Genomic DNA, 24,551 nt, shown 5'->3' with positions numbered 1-24,551 from the left:
CATTGGTATTCAGCTAGTCCTGACAAAACGCAAGAAGCCGCTCCCTCCAACCACTGAAAAAACCACGTACAGCAGCTGCTCTGGCTTGGGAAGCGTGCAAAAGGAAACTGCACAGTGTCTGGACCCGACAGCACCCTTCTTCTCCGCGCAGCCACAGTATAGTCGCAACAGGAAAAGGAGCTGCCGGACGCTCTGCCTTTCATTGTTTCGGTAAGGGATGGGAAGTTTGCTCGGCTGTTGAAAATGAAAAGTGAGCTCTTTCGGAAGTTCAGCTTTGCACCTGGTACCAGATCCTGCAGCTTTTCTGTTATTTGTGAGGAGCAGCGGTACAAATCTGTAAGACTTTCCCACAAGAAATGCACCAAGTATGTATAATAAAAACATGTGGGACTCCCCCCCCGCCCTTGTTTCTCCCTTGCAGTCACTGGTTTTCCTGTCCTCCTTGCCTGGAAGAGCTGGATTTCTGATCTCAATGATTTGGAAGAACAGAAAGAAACATGGAGGCACACAACATGCCCTCTCCTTTTTTCTATTCTATGCCCGTCCTGCACGAAAAAAAGAATAGAAACCAGAGTTCCCTGGATGGCAGCTCACCTTATAATCATAACCCGTGCTGAACAGGATGTCACTCGCAGTTGGGTGCCATTCGATAAGCCCCACCCTCCGCGCATGGCCCAGGAGTTCCTTCTGCGCATGCGTGATGCTCTTCTGCAGCAAGTGCTGAGGAATGTTCCAGACTTTCACCTGAGAGAAACACGGGGAGGCAGAGACGGATCCATTGATCAACCCTGACCATGGTAGAAGCTTCGGCAATCAGGACCTGTCGAGTTCGGTCACCAAAGAGGGGGTTGTCAACTGTGGGGGAGATGGGGGAGGAGGTGCCCCCAGTTCACACCCAGCTAACCTTCAAAAGTTCTCGACTTCATTGCGGGTCCCCCCCCCCCGCTTTGTTGTAGCCACCTGCCCAAAATGCAGGTAATGGGAACTAGAAGGTCAGAGACTGGTGGTCTGTTGGGACAATGGAGTCACACTATGTACCCAGGAAGAGGGGAGAGGGTTTCTGATGGGGGGAGAAAGATCCAAACAAAGACTCCAACCAAAAGATCCAAACAAAGACTCTTTGGGTGTGGCCTACACAGAAAGCACATTTTTTTTTCTAATTCCAGTCCCATTGCAGCTTCCACTAAATCTGAATCCATTAATTTATTTAGATCTCAAGTCCCGGCCCCAATGAGGACCCAAAGTGGCTTACAATAGAACCCTCCCCATCTCTGTTTTATCTTCACAGCATCCCACCATTATTTCAAGGGCCTCAGATTGGCATTTGGTGCCAACGCATAGACTAATCCAGGTTAGTGAGAGTGATTGGGAGTTCTACTTAGACCCCTCAATGAACAAGGCAGGAACTTAGAGGTTATAGCATTCAATCACCTCTTGGTGCCTTCCAAGCTAGAACTTGTGCAGATGTAATGATACTAACCATGGTTTAAATGCCAGGTGCCTCCTCATGTGCTCTGCCTTGCACATGAATTCTCTTTTCACTTTTATCCCCAGAGCTAATCATGATCCAGTGGTATGCCATCAACAGCACTTTTAGAAGCTATTGTTAGCTCCAAATCTGTCTGGTTAGAAATTTTGGCGGGAGCTAACCATGGTCAGAAATATAACATTACACAACCATGGTTACATACATAACACCACGTAACCACGATTAAACACACAACATTACATAACCATGGTTACACACATAACATTACTTAGCCACGGTTGCATACACAACATCACCTAACCAAGGTTACGTACATAACATTACGTGACCACGGTCACACACACAACACCATATAACCATGGTTATACACATAACATTACTTAACCATGGCTACATAGACAACACTGCATAACCATGGTTACATACACAGCATTACCTAACCACGGTTGCACACATAGCACTGCGTAGCCATGGTTACATACACAACACTACATAGCCATGGTTACATACATGACGTTACTTAACCACGGTTACATACATAACATTAACTGCAGTTATGAAAGAGAGCTGGAAACTTGCATTTGAAAAGGTATGAGAAGAGGCACAACAGACTCATCTCTATGGTTGGGGCCGGTGGGAATCAGACAGCATTAAATCTGCACCAGGCAACCGTTTTGCAGACTCAAAAATCTCCCCCATAAAACTCACAGTTGCATCTTCAGAGCAAGAAGCGATTACAAAGTCATTGAACGGGTTCCACTTAATGTCCAGCACGTTGCCTTTGTGCCCACAGATGCGAGGGTAGTGTGGATCAAGTTTTCCCGTCTGAAAAACAAACAGAGGGATTCAGTTCCCAGGCTGCAGGGTTCGCGGTAAGGCTCAGCAACGGACACTGGTCAAAAGGAAAGCAAAGTTTGCAGGGCATACCTTTCATCTTTTTATCCCAACCACCAGTGCCACAACATGCCTTATAATTCAATGGCATTGCCTTTCATTCCAGAGCTCAGAGATAAAAATGACAAGTACACGTTGTTTAGTACACACTGGAGAGAAGGGCTCCAAACGAAGTGGACATAAACATTTTAAGACCAGTAGGGGGGGACTGGATCCATCCTTTCTCCTTCCTGTGGCATGCTCTGAACAACTGATTCTCTTGCTTTAGCCACACAGCCACTTTGAACTGGGGGAAAGCCAGCTCTGAAAAGCACCAATTGGTTGGTGCCCATGCCGTGATCACTATCACACCTCTGTGCAGTTTTGGAAGTGTTTGTTTTTTTTAAATATGGTTCAGAATTTTTGATGCAAGCTGAAGGATCAGCATGTAAATGCCTAGACAATGCACCTATAAAAACAAAATGGACAACTTGTTGGACTACCAGAATGATGGATGATCCAGCCTTTGGTTTGCTAAAGGGTAGATTGGTAAAGCTTCTGCTTTGGAAAACTTCCCTCCACCTTGCCAGCCTCCTGCACCTCTCCCCATCCAACTAGCTAGATTAGATTAGGGACCACCTTCTTACCTTTCCTGTCTAGAATGGAGTTCTCTAATAAATAGTTGTTATATTAGTTTAATGGCACAAGCAGAACCTCTGCTTTCTTTCTTTGTTTTTTGGCCTTCATACACTCATCAGCCAGTAATGCCATGCTACCCCCACTAGCTTAATTAAGCATTTTTCTAGCTATTGCAGACCCCTACCATGGGTCCAACCACTCATACCCCTGACTATTTTCTGTCAGTAATGTGGTCTCAACTTCATATCTCAAATTGTTGCTGTTTCTCAACCTTCATCCAAATTTAATCCAGTTTTCCTTATATGTTCTGTATATAGACTGAAGAGCTGGGAACTAAAATACATCTTTGTCTGACAACTTTGCCAATTGAAAACCATTCTGTTTTTCTACATATTCCATCCTAACATTAGCCTCATGTCCAGAGTGCAGGTTGCTCATCAAAACAATCAGATGCTGTGCCACACCCATTTCTTCTAAAACCAGCCACTGCTTTTCATGATCCATACAGTCCAGAGCTGTAATCCAGGCTTTCTCAATCAGGGTTTCATGAAACCATGGGATTTCTTGGTACCCATGGAAAGGTTTCCTGAATGAGTGGGAGTCGATTAAAATTTTAATATATATATATTTTTAATTTGTGAAACATTTACTGGGTGATATGACCCTATATGGTCATTTCAAGCCCCCCCCCCACCGCCAATGACCAAAGATGGGCTGGGAGAGGATGGAAAGGGGAGGGGCCTGAGTGGACGTGTCCACAGCTCTGCTTCCCAACCATATTCTGCATCATCCCACCACTTCTGGGGTTTCTCAAAGCCTGAAGAATGTTTCAGGGGTTTCTCAATGGTAAAAAAGTTGAGAAAGGCTGCTGTAATCTATGAAACACAAGCTAATTCTCTGCTGAAATTATCTCGGATGCTCCAGTAATCATTGTATATAATCTTTTCAAGGGAAAACTCTATGGTTTCCAGTGATTCTAAATTCACATATCACTTCTGGGTTTTCCCCCAAAGTGATCTCGCAGCGCACAGGTCATCATTGGGACAGAAAGACTTACTAACACCCAAGAGGACCACCTTAGAGTGGCTGGGATCCGAGATCCCTGGCGGTTACATCAGCACGAGCCATTCACTTCCATTCCACATGGACCATCCTGGCAAACTTGAGCCCAGGTGTTGCAATTTCATTCCCTTTGATTAAGGCTCTGTGAGATCCACTTCTAAAAATTTTGTAGACTCGTTACTGAAGCCTTGCCTGGGGTGAATTAAAATGGATCCTTGGCATATAACTCTCAGGCCCTTCTCTCAGGTTGTCACTCCCAGCCACCCTCTTGCAGGTAGACAGGTGATAACAGACAGCTAATAACCGCCTAAAAGCGCTTTCAAACTGAGCAAAGTTCCAGCATAAAGCAGGTTCAAAGTCCCACAATAATTTGTTACACCCACTCTGCATAATTTATTCAGAAGCCAACCACTTTGCAATGGATATTCATAAAAGAGAAATATGAGCCTTTCTAAAGCATCCTTCTTTTCGTTCAATAAACCTGCAAACTGATGCTCAATAGTTGTGAGAACTCTAGAAATCTTCCCTCAAGGAAGTGCTTCTTGGCAGGGGAGGGGAAAAAATCACCTTTCGCCAACACTCAATATTTTGATACAACATAACCTTTTCTCCCAGCTAGCCCACTTACTGCAATGATTTTCGAAGCCTCGGGGTATCGGTTCTACCGTCTGATAGCAAAGCCCCACTTTGTCTGCCACGCAGTCTACTGACCCAAAGAACAGCATGATGGGGGAGTGCTCAGTGGGGTGGGGTGGCGGATATTACTGAAGAAGAAGAAGAAAAGTTGGTTCTTATATGCCACTTTTCTCTACTGGAAGGAGTCTCAAAGCAGCTTACGGTCGCCTTCCCTTTCCTCTCCCCACAACAGACACCCTATGAGGTGGGTGAGGCTGAGAGAGTCCTGATACTACTGCTCAGTCAGAACAGCTTTCTCAGTGCTGTGGTGAGCCCAAGGCTACCCCGCTGGCTGCATGTGGAGGAGCGGGGAAGCCAACCCAGCTCGCCAGATTAGAAGACCACACTCCTCACCACTACACCAAGATGGCTGAAACAGTTGGCATCTCATTGTCACCTCGTGTACGTACACACACACACACACACACACAAATTGAGCCTTTCTGCATCAGACAGTCTCAAGTGGTACTTACTTGATTTAGCGGTATCACAAGGAAGGCCCCTCCACCCGCACACTCTGTCACCACGGCAATGAAATGCGGGTTCACGGCACAGAAGTGGTTGTCATGGACACTCTGGGTGATGGGGACGCAGTCGTAGCAGTTCTCCTTGGTGGCGGCCTTGCCATAAACGTGGCGGAACTTGGAACTGCGATACTGGGGACTCCATGACATCTGTGGGGGGAGCAAAGGGAGCATTACAGTGGCCACCACACCAACATACCACCCAAGCAGGTCGTAGATGTAAATCAAGGAGGCTCTTGTGGGGCGTTGGAGGAGTTTTGCAGACACCATGGACTGTCAAAAAGACGAGGAAGTGGGTTTGAGATCCAATCAAGCCTGAATTCTCCCTAGAAGCCAAAATGACTCAACTGGGGCTATCGTACCTTGGTCACATCATGGGAAGTCAAGATGCTGGTACTGTAACCGGGCCGATTATTTAAACTTAATCGTTTTAACGGTTGTGAACCGCTCCAAGCCTGCGACGCCAGGAGGGGTGGTCATATAAATCAGGGGTAGTCAATCTGTGGTCCTCCAGGTGTTCATGGACTACAATTCCCAAGAACCCCTGCCAGCATTTGCTGGCAGGGGCTCAAGGGAATTGTAGTCCATGAACATCTGGAGGACCACAGGTTGACTACCCCTGATATAAATCATATAAATCCAAGCATAAAAATAAATAAAACTCCCTGGGAAAGACAGTTCAAAGTCGAAGGCAGTCAGAAAAGAGGAAGACACAACAAGGGGTGGGACAATAAAATCAGAGCCTAGTAGCACCTTTAAGACCAACAAAGATTTATTCAAGGCGTGAACTTTTGAGTGCAAGCGCTCTTCCTCAGACCAAGGGGAGGGTTCACTCAACCAAGAAAGCTGTGGCATTCGCTTTGCAAGATCTGAGCAAAGCTGTTAGCGACAGGATGCTTTGGAGGCCGCCGTGTAAGTCGGAAGCAAACTGACGGCACAACACACACCATTGTGTACATGTAGCACACCCCAATCTCATATCAATAATCTAGGCCTGAGTCTCTTCCCACCCCCTGCCTCCCACGATGAAGACTCTTTTCTGCCACATTCCTTCGGTGTACACAAGCCGGACTTGCGCTGGCTTCACAGGCAACCAATTGAGCGTAACAGTCTCTTTACTGAACAAACAGAGCCAACTGAAGAATGCTGAATCTCGCCAGAGATCTGGTTATACACACCGGGCTGTCTCCAACCACATATTCTGAAGTCTCGAGGGCGCTTCAGTTTCCTTCACGTTCCCACCGAGCCCCACCCCACTGCAATCTTCTGGCCCTGCCTCAGATTGTTCTTGAGGGTTTGGCCAGGAGGGGTGTTCGGTGGAAACAATTGCCCCCCCCCCTCAGAAGAAAACCCAAGTGCCTTCATGTCTGGAGACTGGACATAGGCCTCAGCTCTCTTTCAGCAGCATGGGCTCCCTGGAAGAGCATTGGGATGGAAAGGAAGCCAGTCTCTTCTAGGGTAGAATCGACAGCTGCCCATTTGGGGCCCTTCTCTGCTGTGCCCCCTCCCCGGGGGGAACGGTCTGCCTGAGGAGATCAGGAAGACTCCTGCGCTCCTCGCTCTCAGCAAAAACAATGCACAACTGAATTATTCAAGAGGGTTTTTCTATGCAAGCCAAAGGGTAGCACTGCACAAAATGATTCCCAGCGACTTGGGCAAATTGTTCGGGACGTGTGGGCTCTACAACTGTGCATAGTAATGGCTTTATACATGATACCATCCTTCTCAAAAAGGCTCCACGGCAGGGGTAGTCAAACTGCGGCCCTCCAGATATCCACGGACTACAATTCCCACGAGCCCCTGCCAGCAAATGCTGGCAGGGGCTCGTGGGAATTGTAGTCCATGGACATCTGGAGGGCTGCAGTTTGACTACCCCTGCTCCACGGGATCAAGACAGGGCAGGGATTCATTAAGGACCACTACTATTAAACGAGGGTGCTGGGGGAGGCTGAAAGGAATCTAAAAATGGAGAACTGGCAGTGGTGGAATGAAACTTGCCTTTCTCCCATCAACAGCTCTGTCACAGCCAAGGGAATGAGGAAGAGGTCAAAACCTTGTCAGCTGGGAAGGACTGGCCTTTTCACTTCCAGAGAAACTTCCCGATAAGGCAGGGGTTCTCAACCTTACTAATGCCGCAACCCTTTAATACAGTTCCTCATGTTGTGGGGACCCCCATAAAATTATGCCAGTGTGCTTTCACAGGAATTAAACTGAAACTGATCAATGGCGTGAAGATCCATTGTTCATGGTTGTATATAAATTGTTTTTTTTTCTGGGGCTTCTCAGTTCAGTTCTGCCTCTTGTCCCACCATGCCGATCTCACTCTTTTCCACCGCTCCAGACAGATGAAAGCTCTATCTCGATCTACCCCGCAAGGCTGTTGTGCTGATGCCCCCCCCCCCCCGTCAAGCTGCTTGCCCTGCCGCAACCCCTGCGAAAGGGTCGTTCGACCCCCAAAGGGGTCCTGACCCCCAGGTTGAGAACTGCTGTGATAAGGCCTCTGCCCTCACAGCCTGCTGGAGGCCAGCAGCAAGCATAACCAAGTTTCAGTCGCCCTGCCAGAGCCTTAGAAGAGGAAGAAGAGTTGACATTTATAACCTGCTTTTCAGTGCCCAAAGGAGTCTCAAAGCGGCTTCCAGTTGCCTTCCTTTTCCTCTCCCCACAACGGACACCCTGTGAGGGAGGTGAGGCTGAGAGAGCCCTGATATTGCTGCTCAGTCAGAACAGCTTCATCAGTGCTGTGGCCAGCCCAAGGCCACCCAGCTGGCTGCATGTGGGGGAGGAGCGGGGAATCAAACCCAGCTCGCCAGATTAGAAGTCTGCACTGCTCACCACTCCACCAAGCTGGTCCCTGGGCTAACACCCTTCATTGGCAATGGGAATTGGTGGCAGTCCAGCAATAGTCTTTTCTCACTCTGCTGCCTTTTTTCAGGAGGGTTCAATGGGGGAAACTAACTAGGGGCACCATTTCCATCTGGGGATACTCCCTCTCTGTTTTACAGAGATCAGTTCCCCTGGAGAAAATGGCTGCCTTGGAGGGTGGACCCCCCAGCATTCTACTCCACTGAGGCCCCTCCCTGCCCCAAATCCCGCCTACTCCCAGCTCCACCCCCAAAGTCTCCAGGGATTTCCCAATCCAGAGCTGGCAGCCATAACTAACACCCACTGTTTGCACCGCTGAGCTGAATGACCCCCCTGCTATGCTGGCTCATTGCCCCATGGGAGCCATTCCGCTTGGCTTGCTCCAGGGCTGCTTTTACTTCCCGGCCTGCTCCTGCTTCTGCCTGTTTGGTGGCAAAGTGCATTATGCAATGTGGTTATGTTCCAGGATAGATTCAGGTGCGTGGCCATGTTGGCATGAAGTGGTATAACAAACTTTGAATGAAGAGGCACCTTCATTCAAAAAATTTTACTCCAGGTATGAACTTTCATGTGCAGCACTCTTTGTCACACAGTGTACCTGCACCTGAAAGCTCATACGTTGAAATAAAATGCGTTGGTCTTAAAGGTGTGTCTGGACTCAAAACTTTGTTCTTATGCTCCTGGATGAAAGTCTGAAGGAATCTGCAGGAAGTTAGAGCTCAGGGCAGGAACTCCAGTGTGGCATAGTGGTAAAAGAGTGGCAGAGTCTAATCTGGATAACAGAGTCTGGTTCCCCACTCTTCCACATGAAGCCAGCTGGGAGACCTTGGGCTAGTCCCAGTTCTCTCAAGAGCTGTTCTCACAGAGCAGTTCTCTCAGAGCTCTCTCAGCCCCACCGACCTCACAGGGTGTCTGTTGTGGGGAGAGTAAGGGAAAGGTGTTTGTAAGCTGCTTTGGGACTCCGTCAGGTAGTGAAAAGCAGGGTATAAAAACAAGCTCTTCTGCTTCTTCATTATGCTGTGTGTGGCCCCAGATTTCCCATTCACTGGATGCTAGCCTACCTGCATGCACCCCTAAGAGACACACACTCTCTCACTACGGAACATTTTTATCTTGCCTCTGCCTCAAAGTGCTCAGGGTTACACTTCTGGTGCACAATTTTACGGTCACAACAACCTTGTGAGGTGGGTTAGGCTGAGAATATACCACCGGCCAAAGGTCACCCAGCAATTTTAATAGCAAAAGCCTAATATATGCATCCCAACCCCAGAATCAGCAAGCAGGATCCCTATTTAAGTCAACCCAACAAAGACCCTGCATAACAGAAAAGTTTCCACTAGATCTCTGGAATTCTCAGGAGAAAAGGGCCTGGAAGGAGTTCTTAGGAATGGCAGAAAAGGGCCTGGCTTCTTGTGGTCATCAGTTTGGTCTCTGATAGCAAACTTCTCCAGATCAAGGCATTTCGAGATCATCGTAGCAAAGGGTTAGAGAGTAGGGAAGTTCAAGGAGAAGTCATGGATCCAGGCCTTAGAGTTCTACTGATTAATACCAGCATCTGGAAGCCAGTAAAGATCTTTCAATATTGGTATTATGTTGTCTGTGCTGAGGTCATTGGCCAATGGGCAAATATATTCTGAACAGTCTTCAAGGGCTGCCTTACAAAGACTTCACTGCAGTAGTCAAGCTTGGAAATTGCTAAGGGGTACACGGTAGTTGCCCACTCCATGCAGAGACCTCGTTGCCTTAACTGTATAAACCTTTGTTTAAAAAAAACATCAGAGACACATTATGACTTGAAAAGGTCAACACTGTCGCGAAGAAGTAGCTAAGGCTAGATTTCAACGTCTCTTTCCCTTGTACTCTGACTATGAATGAACTAGGTGATTTCTTTATACAATAACAAGGAATGAAACAATCAGATTTCTTGGCCCTGAGTAGGAAAGAGACCATTATCTTTCCATTCAAAGCAAACAGGAAATTTGCCCAAAGCACAGAAGAAATATTTCCCTAATTATCTAAGTGGCTATTTATCTCCGTGCAGTCTGGACTCCGGAGTCCGTCGAGCAGGGGGGCATGTTGCCAGCCCCACTGTGTCTTACGGACTATGCAAAGCAGCACATGGGACTTTCCGAAATTGCTGTCTAAAATTCTCAGTTCCAAACAGCTACCGCTGCATTGGCAGCTCCCTCATTCTTCTGTTTATTTAAAAGTTAAATTTAATTATTCCATCAAAACAGTTCACATACCCACCCATCTAGAGCCATCAGTATTCCGAAGTTTGAGTGTCCGGAATAATTACGATAAATTCAGATGGGTAGCTGGGTTTGTCTGGAGCTGTCAAAACCACGTTAATTTTGCCATCTATTTTCATCCCGGCTCGATTAGACCTCTTAATCCTGGACCTGCCATTTGCTTATGTGTCACCCTGAAGGCCTTTTGATCAGTTAAAATTGATTTGTGTAGGTGTGACTATAGATAGCTTTAGGGCCTCTGGCTTTCCGGTCTTCATCATAGCCTCCGATGTTGTGGGAATGTGTTATCCCTCCCTTGCCCTTGGGACGCCAGCTAGAGGAAAGCTTTTGGTTTGGGCAAGAGAAATTCTAGCATCCAGGGGAAGTTGTGAGATATAAGGTAGATAAGGGGAGTATGGAGTCCAGTCTCAGCAAGAACGCAGAGAAGTGAGCTTCAAGCTGCAGTTCCCATCTGAATCGGATTCCTATGCCTATCATCACTATAGATTAAAGCAGGGGTAGTCAAACTGCGGCCCTCCAGATGTCCATGGAATACAATTCCCAGGAGCCCCTGCCAGCATTCGCTGGCAGGGGCTTCTGGGAATTGTAGTCCATGGACATCTGGAGGGCCGCAGTTTGACTACCCCTGGATTAAAGCAAGGAGAAGAGAATTGGGAACTCTGCTCATGGAGCTTTCTCCATCACACAGCTGAATTCTCCATCACTGCAATATTCGAAGAATTGCATTTCCCGAACAACATAGAATCACATTCTTTGCCCATTAAGCTAGAGCCCTCTTACTTTACGCTGTTTTAGCATCAGACTACTCCCATAACAACGGGCACGTGACTAAAGGCAGGCTAACTTCCAGATGCAGCACTCAGATACAATTGATTGGCAGATGACAGAGGTTTGGAGAAAGTGGCTGCTTCGGAGGGTGAGCTTGATGGCGTTATAGCCCACTGATGTCCCTTTTCTCCCAAATTCCCTCCACTGCAAAATCTCCAGGAATTTCCCAGCTTACAGTTGTCAACCCTGGTAAAGACTGAAAAAGATTTAGAAGAAAAAGAAGAGTTGAGTCTTATATGCCACTTTTCTCTACCCGAAGGAGTCTCAAAGCGGCTTACAGTTGCCTTCCCTTTCCTCTCCCCACAACAGACACCTTGTGAGGGAGGTGAGGCTGAGAGAGCCCTGATATTTCTGCTAGGTCAGAACAGCTTTATCAGTGCCAAGGCGAGGGAAACGTGGAATCAAACCCGGCTCGCCAGATTAGAAGTCCGCACTCCTAGCCACTACACCAAACTGGCTCTCACACTCCCTGTGTAAAACCAGTCCCGTTTCCCACCAAATTCCAAAGCAAGCTGCATAGCGTTTTCCATAACAGAGGGCTAAGTACAAGCTTCATGCTACCATGATTCATTCAAGAATCATGGCCACCGTCAGCTTTCAAGATTGACAGAAGTTCAGGCTAGATTTCAGTCTTTTTCTGTATCCCTGGGGTGGCAGATGGCAGGTCACTGGCAAATATGAATTTGCGGCTATTCAAGCTATTGGTCCAATACACAGAGACCTCTCATTCAAGGTCATTTGAAAACTCCAAAGCACATTAATGCTTCTAAGACTGAACCGCTGCTGGTTCTCTGGTCCTCGCTGCATAAACTGAGTTAAGCTGCCTTGTACTCAGTCAGACCATTGATCCACCAAGGGCAGGATCGCCTACTCTGACCGGCAGCAGTTCTCCAGGGACTCCAGCACAGGTGAGTCTATCACCTCTCCTACTGTTTGGTGTTTTTACCTGGAGATCCCAGGGTTTGAACTAAGGACCTTCTGCATGCAAAGCAGAGGCTCCTCTCCTGTGTCGCAGCCCCTCCCCAAATGCTCCCTTCTTGTCTGTTTTTTTTACATCCATGTGGTCCAGAGATCCTGGAACGGTGTCATTGCTAGTTACAGGCAAGAGGAAGAACAGCATGCCTGAATGGTCTCTTACGTCAAACTTTCCCTGCCCATGGAAAATGGCCAGATCGAAAGAAGAATTCTAGCCTAACCTTTCTTGTAAACATTATGGGGGGGGGGGAGGGGGTTAATACAAAGCAAGGTTCCCCCTCCCAATCTTTGAAGGCAAACCCATCAGTGATAAATACTTACGAAACTCCGGAGACGAGAGAGCAGCCATTATTCAAGCAACGCATTAGTGTCACGAGACAGTACTCTATCCACACTATTTAAGCGGAAGGAGTAATTAAAAATTTAAAAAGGAGAAAAGCTGTGTCTTGCTGTGCCAACTGAAACTTGGAAGATATAAGGGTGTTTTTTTTTTTTTTAAATACAGAGAGTGAAACCACACTCGATGACTTCAGTCCTGCCAATAGCTGAGCAGTTCAACTGCCGCTTCTCACACACGTATGACCCATTTCTTAAAAGATACCACCCAGAAAACGGAAACAATCAACGACAGTCAAACCAAGGGAAAATCCACTTGTTGTGATATCTAGATCAGGGGTAGTCAACCTGCGGTCCTCCAGATGTCCATGGACTACAATTCCCATGAGCCCCTGCCAGCATTTGCTGGCAGGGGCTCATGGGAATTGTAGTCCATGGACATCTGGGGGGATGCAGGTTGACTACCCCTGATCTAGATAATTTGCATCTCTCTTGTATGATTTCGTCCCACCCTTCCTCCAAAGAGGTATGCAGGGGGGTTGGGGGCGTGTGGCTTTATGGTTCCAATGTCCCAGTTTTATCTTTATAACAGCCATCCAGCCCAGTGGATCGGGCAGAAAGAATGAGTGACGTGAGGTGAGACCCCACGAGTTTCACGGTCAAGCGGGAAGGGGTTGAACCGTGAGAGTTTCTCCCAGGTCTTCGCCTGACGACTGTAACCACGAAACCAACCCAGCTCCCCTTTTTCTCGGATCAATCAGTGGCCTTTGCCATTGGCAAAATAACCGATTTCTAGCTCGAATTTTTGGCATCTCAGACACGTTTTCATTCCGCAGGGCCGATTCGTTGCTTGCTGATTATTCGCCAAGGTCCCTGAAATCTGAGTCCGGGATACCGGATCACTCTTCGGTCAGGATTAGGATCATAAGGTGACGTCAAGCCTCCCATATACCCCTTCCCTCTCTGACATCTCCTCCACTGGCGAAACATATTGCAATTTCCTTGCAACAGGGAGCAATCCAACGGTCCCTTGGAGAAGGGACCTATCCATTTGGGGCCTTCATGACTTAGAAACTAAGCATTGGAAAGGGACCTCAATGGCCACTTAGTCTGACTCCCTGCATAACGCAGGAAATTCAGAACTACTTCCTTTCCACTCTCCCAGGAGCCACTGCTCTGCGTGACCCTTAACCTGTGACCTATTAAACTAAGCACAGACAATGTTATATATCAGACGCATGAAAAATCCCTTGTTTCTTCTACTTGGCAAGACAGGTCTTATGGCAGAGTTGTCGGGCAACGTGGTCCATTTCCTGACAGCAGCTTGGCCAGCAGGAATTTGCTAGTGAATCTTTCCCCACTCCACCCCAGAGGCGAACATGAGCTAATGTCTGCCAACCACTAGCTCTACAAGTCCCAGGTGCAACTGCTTTCGTTTTCATTAGTCTGACAGTCCAGCCCATCTGCCATGGATTGACAGGGGCTCCAGCCACTGAACAGAACCAGCTGGCTGGGATCAGCTCCGTAAGTCCCCAGTCAATCAAGTACATGTCATGCTGACCAGACCCTCACTATAATAATAATTAATAATAAACCAAAGGTTTTTTTCCAAAGCCACTTACCTTTCATTGATTCACAACCGGTTCCCAAAAGATTAAATACTTCTTGGAGCGCTGCTGGGTGCCACTTTTCATGAAACCCAAGATGCAAAATGATTTCCCCCCCAAAATTACGAATGAGGAGCAGATGCATTCAGCAGCCCATGCCAACCGAGTCTGCACGTCGAGCTCCCCTGCCTGCACCCGTCCAGTGTGAGTGCCGAGCAAACAAAACAATGAAATCGGAACCTGAAACCTTGCCTGCTTGGGCGTGGTCTTCGCTGCCTCCTTGTCAGTCAGGTGAATCAGCTCTGTTTACCGACCGTGCATGTTTGCCCATGACCTCCGGGTATCAGTTATCTGCTCTGTTGTTTGACTAACCTGCCCGGGGGCACCAGCCAAGGCTCAGGTATAATTCCAAGGGCTTCCACTCAACGTGGATTTCACTCCAAGACAGACGCAACGTGGGTCTAGACAGTTTCCTCCGCCGCAGACTGCATACTCAGAGACAATTCAAACTCAGGGGAATTTTAGGGACTGTCACAGGGTGTGCAGAATCAGCAAGTTGGCCTGAAATATGGATGTTCCTTATTACATTTGGGTTGCCAACTCCAGGTTGGAAAATTCCTGGAGTGTTTGGATGCAGCAAGCAGCCTGGGGTAGGTGGGGTTTGCAGAGAGGAAAGGACCTTGACGGGCCATAATGCCATGGCTTCCAACCACCAAAAAAGCCACTTTTTCCAGGGGGCTGATCTTGGTCATCTGGAGATCAGCTATAATTCTGGGAGAGATCCCAGCCCGATGCACATATTGACAGACTTAGAAAGGCTCAGGGGGAAGGCACAGACACTCCTGGCTCGGTTGAGGGAACTGCTGATTCATGGAGGATAAGTCGGATCACTAGCATCCCTACAGTGCAGAGCCAAAAGCTGGGGTACACTTTAAACCGGTGGTCTCCAACCACCGGGCTGCGGCTCCCACTCCCCGACCCCCCCCCACAGTAAGAAACTTCCCAGGCCGCAAGTTTGCAGCCCAGCAAGCTTCTTACTGTGGGAGGAGGGGGAAGAGGGAAGCAGGGCCACGCATGCGCACATGCACAATGCGTGGCCAAAAACCTGCATGCGTGGCACTTTTGCGCATGCACGTTTTCGGCCGTGCATGTGCATTGCGCGTGTGCGGCTGGGCAATCGCCCTCCCTGGTGCCGCCGGTCCCCAGCCTGAAAAAGGTTGGGGACCACTGCTTTAAGCAATTTAATAGATTTAATTGAGGTATTGAAGTACCAATTTACTTACAAGTGAGAAAACAACCACTGAGGAAAATTACCCTTTGGAAACAGGAGAAATGTAGAAACCTTTCTCGTTGGATCCTACAATAAAGCAAGATAGAAGTGACTTATTTCTTTACTTTTCTTTATGCAGTATACATTTTGAAAATATTGTTAATAGCCTTGGGGTAGGTTTTTTTCCTCTCTTTTTGATTGTAGACACTACAAACCGTTCCTTTTGTCTGTATCTGACTGGCCACCGTGTGAGACAGGATACTGGAGTAGAAGAAGGAGAAGAATTGATTTTTATACCCTGCTTTTCTCTATCAGAGCAGCTGGCAATTGCCTTCCCTTCCTCTCCCCACAACAGGAACCCTGTGAGGCAGGTGGAGCCAAGAGAGCCCTGATATTACTGCTCTAGGAGAACAGCTCTAAGAGGACTGTGACTGGCCCCAGGTCACCTAGCTGCCTGCATGTAGAGTGGGGAATCAAACCCAGATCTCCAGATTAGAAGCTGCCGCTACATTAAGCTGCCCCTATAGCCTGTCGGTCTGATCCAGCAAGATTTTTTATGTGAAGTCCAACATTTATTTCAGGTACGAGCTTCCGTGAGACACTGCGCCCTTCGTCGGAGACGTAAAGCAAACTTTAATGTGCCACTAGGACTTTTGCTTCATTTTGGTCCAAAGGACCCTCCCAACCTACCCCGAGTGTATTGAGATTTGTTTTTCTTTCATTTTTCGTCTTCCACAGGCACCAAACAAGATGTGGCAGAATCTGTTTAAACACAGATTATTCCCCCATCGCATAGGTCGTGTGGGGTGGGAGGTCTGTTTGAAACAGCAAAATTGGCACGACGGCAGAACCTTCCACCCACCTACAGATTACCTCCCTGGCGTCTGTCTCCCCAGGGGGTATTCTCCTGCATGGAGGGGAGGGAGTTAAGCTAGGGAAAAACGTTTGCACAGAGGAGATGAAGAACGATAAGTAACCGGGGTGGGGGGTTGGAGGGTTTTGCACCTCAGACCACTCCACCTACACCTCTGCCCCCCACGCGTTTGGCATGACTGAAGCAGATTTGTGTTTAAAAACACAGACCTGCTATTTCCATGCCTGCTTTGGCCCCCAGAAAGGGGATTCCCAAGGCAACCTAGTAGACTGACGCAACTTTCCAAGTATTTAATAAGGACCAGGGATTCCTCAGACTTTGCAAGGGAAAACCTACATTATTACCCACAACCACGATTGTAAACCACTTCTCTAATTATCTTGAATACGTCTGGAATTTACATATGTCTCACCTCCAGTAGGTCCTGCATCTCAGATCTTTCCCACATGAGATTTCTTTCGCAGTTCCTGGACCCCAATTGCTTTTGTTTAACCCCGTGATTTCCATACACAAGTCTGTGTCCTTAGTTTCTCTTTGTTTGGAGTTCTTTGTGTTTGTTGCCCCCCCCCTCCCCAGTTCTTGTCGGTTCCTTTGAGACTACTTTTGCCCTGATCTCTTTCTGGGTGCCAGTTCTGAGTTACCTTTTTCCTTGTGTGCAATGGCTCTGCCAGGTCTCTTTGTCCTGCCCCCTCCTGCCCACTTCCGGACTGTGTGGTCAAACCACTCCCTCTCCCCCCCCCCTGAAGATGGGGTTTCTTTTTCTAAGGTAGTAAAATACTGATATATCACCATGGCGCTGTAACAACCGGCTTGGCACGTCCTCTGGAGGCCCAGCTGAAATGGCCCAAGGCAATACTGCCACTAAATGTTGTCATAGCTTAGCGATTCCAAAAACAATGACTGTTCCTTGTTTGGCTCAGGAAAACAATGTGACCAACAATATACATATACATATACATATACATATACATATACATATACATACATATATACACACACACCTGAGGAGCTCCTCGTGTCTAGTACAGGGACTAAGAACACAGCGATTCTGGTAATCCTAACAATAACCCCATAAAGTAAATCAGCATTATGTCTGCAGATAGCAGGGCTACAGTCTGCTCTGGCTCCCTGTATTCTCTCCTAGTCGCTGGCCCTAATCTACAAAATCTTAACAGTTTATGACTCACACACCTGAAATACTGCCTTATGCTTTAAGATATCAAAGACCTATTGTCATGACCTCCTAGTTCCTAACCCCTAGTCTTCACCCCCTCTTGAGGTTCACTTCATTGCTTTGGGCTCCTGGATCTCCGGCTGTGTTGTGGCACCTTCCTGGGAGCGCCCCTCCCACCCCCTGCTTGCCTTTCAAAGCCTCATCCCGCATTCACTTCCTTATCTTTTCTCACAAGGCTGTTCTCACTGGGAGCCCAGTCTAAATACCTGGTGGCTGTTTGGGCTGTTTTGGCACCTTGTAGGTCAAGAGGCAACTGTATTGCTCTTCCTGTGTGAATCAACCTTCCCGCCGAATGCTGCCCCTATGCCCCCTCCCCTAGCTAAGGTATATGTGCTTTGAAGCTCCCTTCGGCAGCGTCGCTGTCAAGATTCCTGTCTTAGAGCTTATATAGAGGTTAGAGCCAGTTTGGTGTAGTGGTTAGGAGTGCGGACTTCTAATCTGGCATGCCGGGTTCGATTCTGCGCTCCCCCACATGCAGCCAGCTGGGTGGCCTTGGGCTCACCATGGCACTGATAAAACTGTTCTGACCGGGCAGTGATATCAGGGCTCTCTCAGCCTCACCTCCCTCACAGGGTGTCTGTTGTGGGGAGAGGAAAGGGAAGGCGACTGTAAGCCACTTTGAGTCTCCTTCGGGTAGAGAAAAGCGGCATGTAAGAACCAGCTCTTCTTCTCCTTCAGTAATATCAGGGCTCTCTCAGCCTCACCTCCCTCACAGGGTGTCTGTTGTGGGGAGAGGAAAAGGAAGGCGACTGTAAGCCGCTTTGAGCCTCCTTCGGGTAGGGAAAAGCGGCATGTAAGAACCAGCTCTTCTTCTTCTTCTTCTTCTACGATGTGCTGATCTTTGTCCTGATTCTCCAAATAAAGACTTTTACTTGAAGCTTCAACTTGAAGCCCGCAAGTGAGGCCTGTTGTTTGAATCTGCTGGGTCTCAACCGCTTGGTTCCTGACACCTATGCAACGGGCTTCCTAAGAATACAACAGTGACTTCCATGCAGCAAGAGTACTCCAAGATCATCTCGATGCTGCCGAAACTGAGGAAGGGCTTTAGAGTTTGGATACTCTTTGGTCTAGAACAGGAATTCCCAGCCAGGGGTCTGTGGGAGTTCCAGAGGGGGTCCGCAGCCTTTCCCTTCCTGTTTTATTCAGTTGCAAGCTAGGGAAATGGACTCTTCCATTGCTCCCCCTCCCAAGTGTGAATGGGTTCTCTCATAGTTTCTACGACTTGGAGGGGGCAGAGCCTGCACGCTTAATCCTGCCTGAATTTGCCTCCGATATCACCCCTCACAGTTCTCCTCGAGCTTGCATGTTAATGTGGGCAGTGACATGTCACTCCCAGTAACAGGCCACTTCCAGGGGGCATGGCAGGGAGGTGTGGCCAGTTGGTATAACGTCCATGGCTTCCAATCGGCTTCCCTTCCTCTCCCCACAACACGCACCTTGTGAGATAGATGGGGCTCAGAGAGCTCTAACAGGACTGCTCAGTCATAACAGCACTATCAGGGCTGTGACGAGCCCAAGGTCGCCCAGCTGGCTGCTTGTGGAGGAGCGGGATATCAAACCCGGCTCACCAGATTAGAAGCCGCTGCTCTTAACCACTACACCACGCTGGCTCTTGCTGACCAGAAGACATGGGACTCCCAGGAACAGAAAGCCAGAGGTTTGATTGTTGTTGTCCAGTCCAACTCTTGGTGATCCCATGGCACAGCTGCTGCCACGATCCCTGATAACAAGGGCTAATTAAGGTTTGTTGGTGGCTGAGGCATCATTTCAGCCAAGGACTTCTCGGCCGTGACAAGTCACTTCTTAGTCACCACACGAGACACGGGGAAGTCCCGAGATATCTCCCTGTGTCCTCTTGCTGTCCCTGATGCAATCGAGGAACACTGTTGTTGTTTTTCAGAATCTAAGACCAATGACGACATCCAGTGACAGTTCTTCTGTTGAGTTACAGCCTGGTCTAGTGAGGCCTCCTGAAGTCTGCCCAGGAATGGGTAGCAACTGTGGCTCAAAAGGGCGGGCTGCATTAGGCCTTCTGCTGTAGTGGTTTTTAGGCTGGCTTGTTTCCATCTGCATTCAGTTTGCCATAACTTGTGCCTGCTGGTGTTTCTTTGAATACACAAGGAGCTGCCTCACACAGAAGCTGGCGGATCAACGTCACTGTGATTTCCTGTTTCAATTAGTGGCTCCTCCCAAGTCTCAGTTAAAAGTCTTTCACGTGACGTATTGTTTAATCTTTTTGAAAACCGGAGAAGGTACAATAAGGATGGAATGTATGGATTATGGTTTATGACTGACAATGTGGTGGGAAGAAGAAGCTAAAGAGAAATGAAATTAACAATTACAATAGTAATAAGAATATCTTATAAGCTATGAAAGCTGCCTGTTCTTAATTCTGTAGTAGTCCTCCCTTTTTTGTGATATGTGCTGAAATAATAAAAATCTACCTACCTACCTACCTACCTACCACAACTATTAGCAATGCAATTGAACTTTTCAAACAGAACCTGTGTGTGTGGGGGGGAGGGTCAGGGGTTCAGGATGTGGAAGATGTCTGTGATATCGGGGGCCAGCTGAATGGTGTTAGGTCTGTTAGCCTCTGTTGATTGCCTGGTGGAGGAGCTCTCTTTTACAGACCCTTCAGAATTTTGGGAGTTCAGGAAAGGCCCCAATCTCTTCAGAGAGCTCGTTCCACCAGATAGGGGCCAGAACCGAAAAGGCTCTGGCCCTGGTTGAGGCCCACCTTGCTTCTTTGGGGCCAGGGATCTTCAGACAGTTGGTGGTGGCCGAATGTTACACTCTTTGGGGGCTATAGGCAGAAAGGTAGTCTCTCAGATACACTGGGCCCAGACAGCGTATGGCCTTGAAGTTGATTACCAGAACCTCAAGTCTGATCCGGAATTCAACTGCGAGACAGAGCAGTCGTTGGCGGATCTGAGACCTCCACGGTGTGTTTGTGAGGCTCCTGGCCATGGTATTCTGGATCAGTTGTAGTTTCCAGATCACGGTTAAGGGAAGGCCTGCAAATTACAGAAGTCCAGTCTAGCAGTAACCATCACATGGATCACTGTGGCTAGATGTTCTAGGGCCAAGTAGGGTGCTAGTAGCTTGGCCTGGTGCAGGTAGTAGAAGGCCAGCCATGCTACCTTTGTGACCTGAGCCTCCATTGAGAAGGAGAATCGCATAGGTTCTTGGCAAAGCAAGCCACTGATAGGTGTACTCTGTCCAGGTTGGTTAGGCTCGCTTCCTCACTTGGACCCTTCCTGCCCAGCCACAGGACCTCAGTCTTTGAAGGGTTGAGCTTCAGACAACTCTGCTTGAGCCACCTCATCGCTGCTTCCAAGCATCTGGGTAAGGATTCAGGGGGAGAATCATAGAATGAATGGATGGATGGATGGATGGATGGATGGATGGATGGATGGATGGATGGATGGATGGATGGATGGATGAATGAATGAATGAATGAATGAATGAATGAATGAATGAATGAATGAATGAATGAATGAATGAGAAAACAGGAGATGCTGGGGATCGAACTTGAGATCTTCGGTATGTAAAGCAGGAACCTTTCCACTGAGTTACAGTCTGTACTGCCTTAAATAGCCAAAAAAGTTTATTAAACTGCTGAAAAGGCACAGTGTGAAGTGTGGGGTTTCACACAGATGGTGTTCCCTGATGAGAAGAATGGCAGACGAACTTCCAAAGAAACCTCTCCAGCAATGAGCAGCCACAGGGGAAAGCTGGCTGTGCAACTGACAACCAGGCTCTGAGTGAGCTGAATTTGCACCTGGAACATTTCCCACGATCCTCTGCAACACGCTAGGATTCCATGCAAGGCTAAGTTGCACAGAAAGGATTCCCTGAAGCTGGAAAACCTGATGCACATGAAACACTTTGAAAATTAAAATGCTGCCATTTAAACCAGCCACTAGGTTTGGCAGGGCCCTCCTGGTGCTGCAAGATCCAGGTTGGGAAAATCCTGGAGATTTCGGGGGTGGAGCCTGGGGAGGACAGGGATATCAGTGGGGTACAAGGCAATAAAGTCCACATTCCAAAGCAGCCATGTTCTCCAACGGAACTGTTTTCTGTAATCCGGACTAAGCAAGATTTCTGGGGTATCCCCAGGTCCCACCTGGAGGCTGGCCTCCCTATCAGCTACAAGCCCAACATTTCACTCCAGAAACTAAATCTGGTTAACTTGCTTTCTTTCATTCAGAGCTTCCCTTCCTAGAAGCGAGGGCAAAACATTTTCAAGGATGGCTGGTTACGGGAAAACACCAATGATGCTCTGATGTACCGTTGCCTTTCCCCTCTTTTGCCCGTGAATATCAAAGGTTTCCTGCAGGACTGCTGCAGGGAAATTCAGCCTCCAACGCTGTGCCATTAAACCATTAAAGCACACTCATTGAATGGTGAGATGACAAGCCTCCGCCTGAGCGGGTTTCTAGGAGGATGCTGACTTTGGAGCCTGAACAGCTTTGCTGAACGAGGACAGCTGCAATCTTGTCAGCCAGCCAGATCTCAGCTTCTGGGGAAACAGGGAAGACCTGCTGATAAGGAGCTGCTTCCCAAACTGAACTCCCCTACTTTTTTAGGGCAGAAATCTGACACTCACTGTTCTAGAGAAGTGCAGAGAAATAACGGCACAAATCCTCAGGGTCTAGTGGAAACGTAAACATGCTCAAGATTTTGCTCCAGCATAAACCTGCGTGGACTAGGGTTTGCTTTGTCAGAGGCATTCGGTTCTAGCCCCAGAAACCTTACGCTGGGGTAAGAATCCTATCTGACCTTCAAGCACAGACTGCCCCGGACCGTTCTCTCTGCCAACCAGCTCCCCCTGCTGATCACAGGCTATGTATATGAAACCCATTGGAAATGTGACGCTTTACAGCACTGATTTCGCCCCAAGCAGTAGGGAGTTCCCAGAAGGGTCTGTGACGGGGCGACTTTCCTTTCATGTCAGCGCCTTCTACGGCAAACAGCTTATTTGCAAATGCATCCGGTGATCAGGTTGTGAGCATAACCGCGCCCGCTTCTAGCAGCATCCATTTCAACTCGAAAATCAAAATTCCCCTTGTCGATCCCCCAAATAATGCCACTTATGCCAGGATGCTCCCCCAACTGAGTCCCCCATTGCAACACCAAGCAAATGCCAGAGAATAAATCACAGTGAGGGGTGGTATATAAATCACATGAACAATAAATAAGTGGGTGTTTTTGCACTGCATGCCTTTAACAATAAACAGGATCTGCCCCACCCATGGGGGCGGGGCCTCCCATCTTTCTTATGTTTGTTATCGACTGGGGGAAAGATGGTATTTAGAACTAAACACAGAAGTTTGCTGTAATTCCCCCAAAATACAGGGAGACTGTAGTAAGCTGTTATCAGCCCTTTTGGGGGAGCAAAGGAGGCCGTAAAGGGCTAAAATATATAGCCATTAACCTCCTTTAAGTAAACAACCATTTAAACAATAAAAATACTATCTTTTACGTTTAACATGCTCACAGCCTAGCGCACATATATATTCTTACACATTATCACCTCTGCTACTGAGTTTTGTTAAAAAAAAATTCGGACATGTTAATGTGCCTCAGTGTCATGCATAGACCATTAACAGTAAGGCCAGCTTTGGAAAACGCACCTTCTGCAGGCACAGATACTCCTGGAATGCACAGGGATCCTTCTGGCAGTTTCCCAAGCTGTGGAAAATACTTACGGCATCATATAAATGATCAGCCCTCGCCCGTATAGCTGGGGATAGCCCCATCTCATTGGTGTCAAGCTGCAACTTTGGTGACCTCGTCTCTCCTTCCTCTTCCCTCTAGAGGTAGGGCTGGGGATAGGGGTGGGGGTTCTCCGCCATGATGTTGGGTTTGTTGGTTTATTGTACTTTGTATTTTTGCGTCCATTTTAATGGGGTTTTTAATGGGGGCTTTTAACTAGACATCTGTAAGACGGCACAAGACTGCTTGGGAGTAGTGGGTAACAAATTAAAACATCATCATCTCAGAAGCAAGCAGGGTCTGGTTAATAAAATGGGAGACCACCAAGGAAGTTGCAGAGCCAGACAATGATGAAGATGAAGAATTGGTTTTTATACGCCGCTTTTCACTACCGGAAGGCGTCTCAAAGCGGCTTACAATCGCCTTCCCTTCTTCTCCCCACAGCAGACACCCTGTGAGGTAGGTGGGGCTGAGAGAGTTCAGCAAGAGCTGTGACTGGCCCAAGGTCACCCAGCTCCATGTGGAGGAAGAGGGGGAATCAAACCCGGTTCTCCAGATTAAAGGCTCTCAACCACAACACCAAGCTGGCTCTCCGAACTCCCCCTGCTGGGAATGCCTCCTCCCTCCCTTGAAAATCCTACAGGTTTGCAGTAAACTGGTTGCAGCATGACAGCAACCCGCCCCCCAACAGGCAGGTAAAGGAACCCTTAGTATTTCAATGGTTAAATGTTAATAATTTCACACCTCTAATTTGGCTGCAGGATAAGTTCCGTGGATCCAAACATGGTTACAGCAACGGAACACCTAAATAACCAGCCGGGGCGTGCCTTCTGTCTTCTGCGGTGTCCTGTTTTCAACACTGGCCAGCCCAGATGCTCCCCGGAAAGTAGGGCAGCCGCCCTCCCCCACTGTTCATCCCCAGCATTCAGAGGAGCCTCGCCTCTAAAGATGGTGCTATCGGAGCTGTCAGCTACCTGACCCGCCAGCAGTCAAAGCTGGCGGTACAGCTGGTGGGCAGTGAAATTTATAAGCTAATTGTGAAGCGTCCCCTCCTCCCACAAAAGGCGTTCTCTTTGCCTGCCTTGAATCTATCTCCAGCCAAATTTATTAGGTGACCCCAAGCTTCAGTATTATGGGGGTGGGGGAATACACACTCTCTCCCCACGTCCCTCACAACTTACTCAACCTCTTTATAGAATCATAGAATCATAGAGTTGGAAGGGGCCATACAGGCCATCTAGTCCAACCCCCTGCTCAACGCAGGATCCTACCTTTCCTTCCCCCCTCATCCCTACTTCATTCTAATGAAGGGCTTTGGTATTATCGCTGG

General features: G+C 48.1%; 1 protein-coding gene across 3 annotated transcripts in view; it reads right to left on the bottom strand.

Annotated features, from left to right (window-relative positions):
• CORO2A (coronin 2A) overlaps window positions 1–24,551 on the bottom strand; it is a 74,386-nt gene that overhangs the window by 15,675 nt on the left and 34,160 nt on the right. The window contains exons 2-5 of one of the 3 annotated variants that reach the window (XM_077345488.1): window positions 15,406–15,479; window positions 5,212–5,412; window positions 2,198–2,314; window positions 595–744 (exon numbers count right to left, since the gene is read on the bottom strand). In XM_077345488.1, coding sequence (XP_077201603.1) covers window positions 595–744; window positions 2,198–2,314; window positions 5,212–5,412 — 468 coding nt within the window. In that variant the 5' untranslated portion in view covers window positions 15,406–15,479. Of the gene's footprint in view, window positions 1–594; window positions 745–2,197; window positions 2,315–5,211; window positions 5,413–14,137; window positions 14,341–15,405; window positions 15,480–24,551 lie in introns of those variants that run through there. The other 2 variants (XM_077345487.1, XM_077345486.1) reach the window with 2 other exon arrangements.

Source organism: Paroedura picta, chromosome 7, assembly GCF_049243985.1.
Source record: "Paroedura picta isolate Pp20150507F chromosome 7, Ppicta_v3.0, whole genome shotgun sequence".
Classification (NCBI taxonomy): Eukaryota; Metazoa; Chordata; class Lepidosauria; order Squamata; family Gekkonidae; genus Paroedura; species Paroedura picta.
Note: the sequence above shows the minus strand (reverse complement) of the source record. Positions and strands in the feature narration are given on the sequence as shown.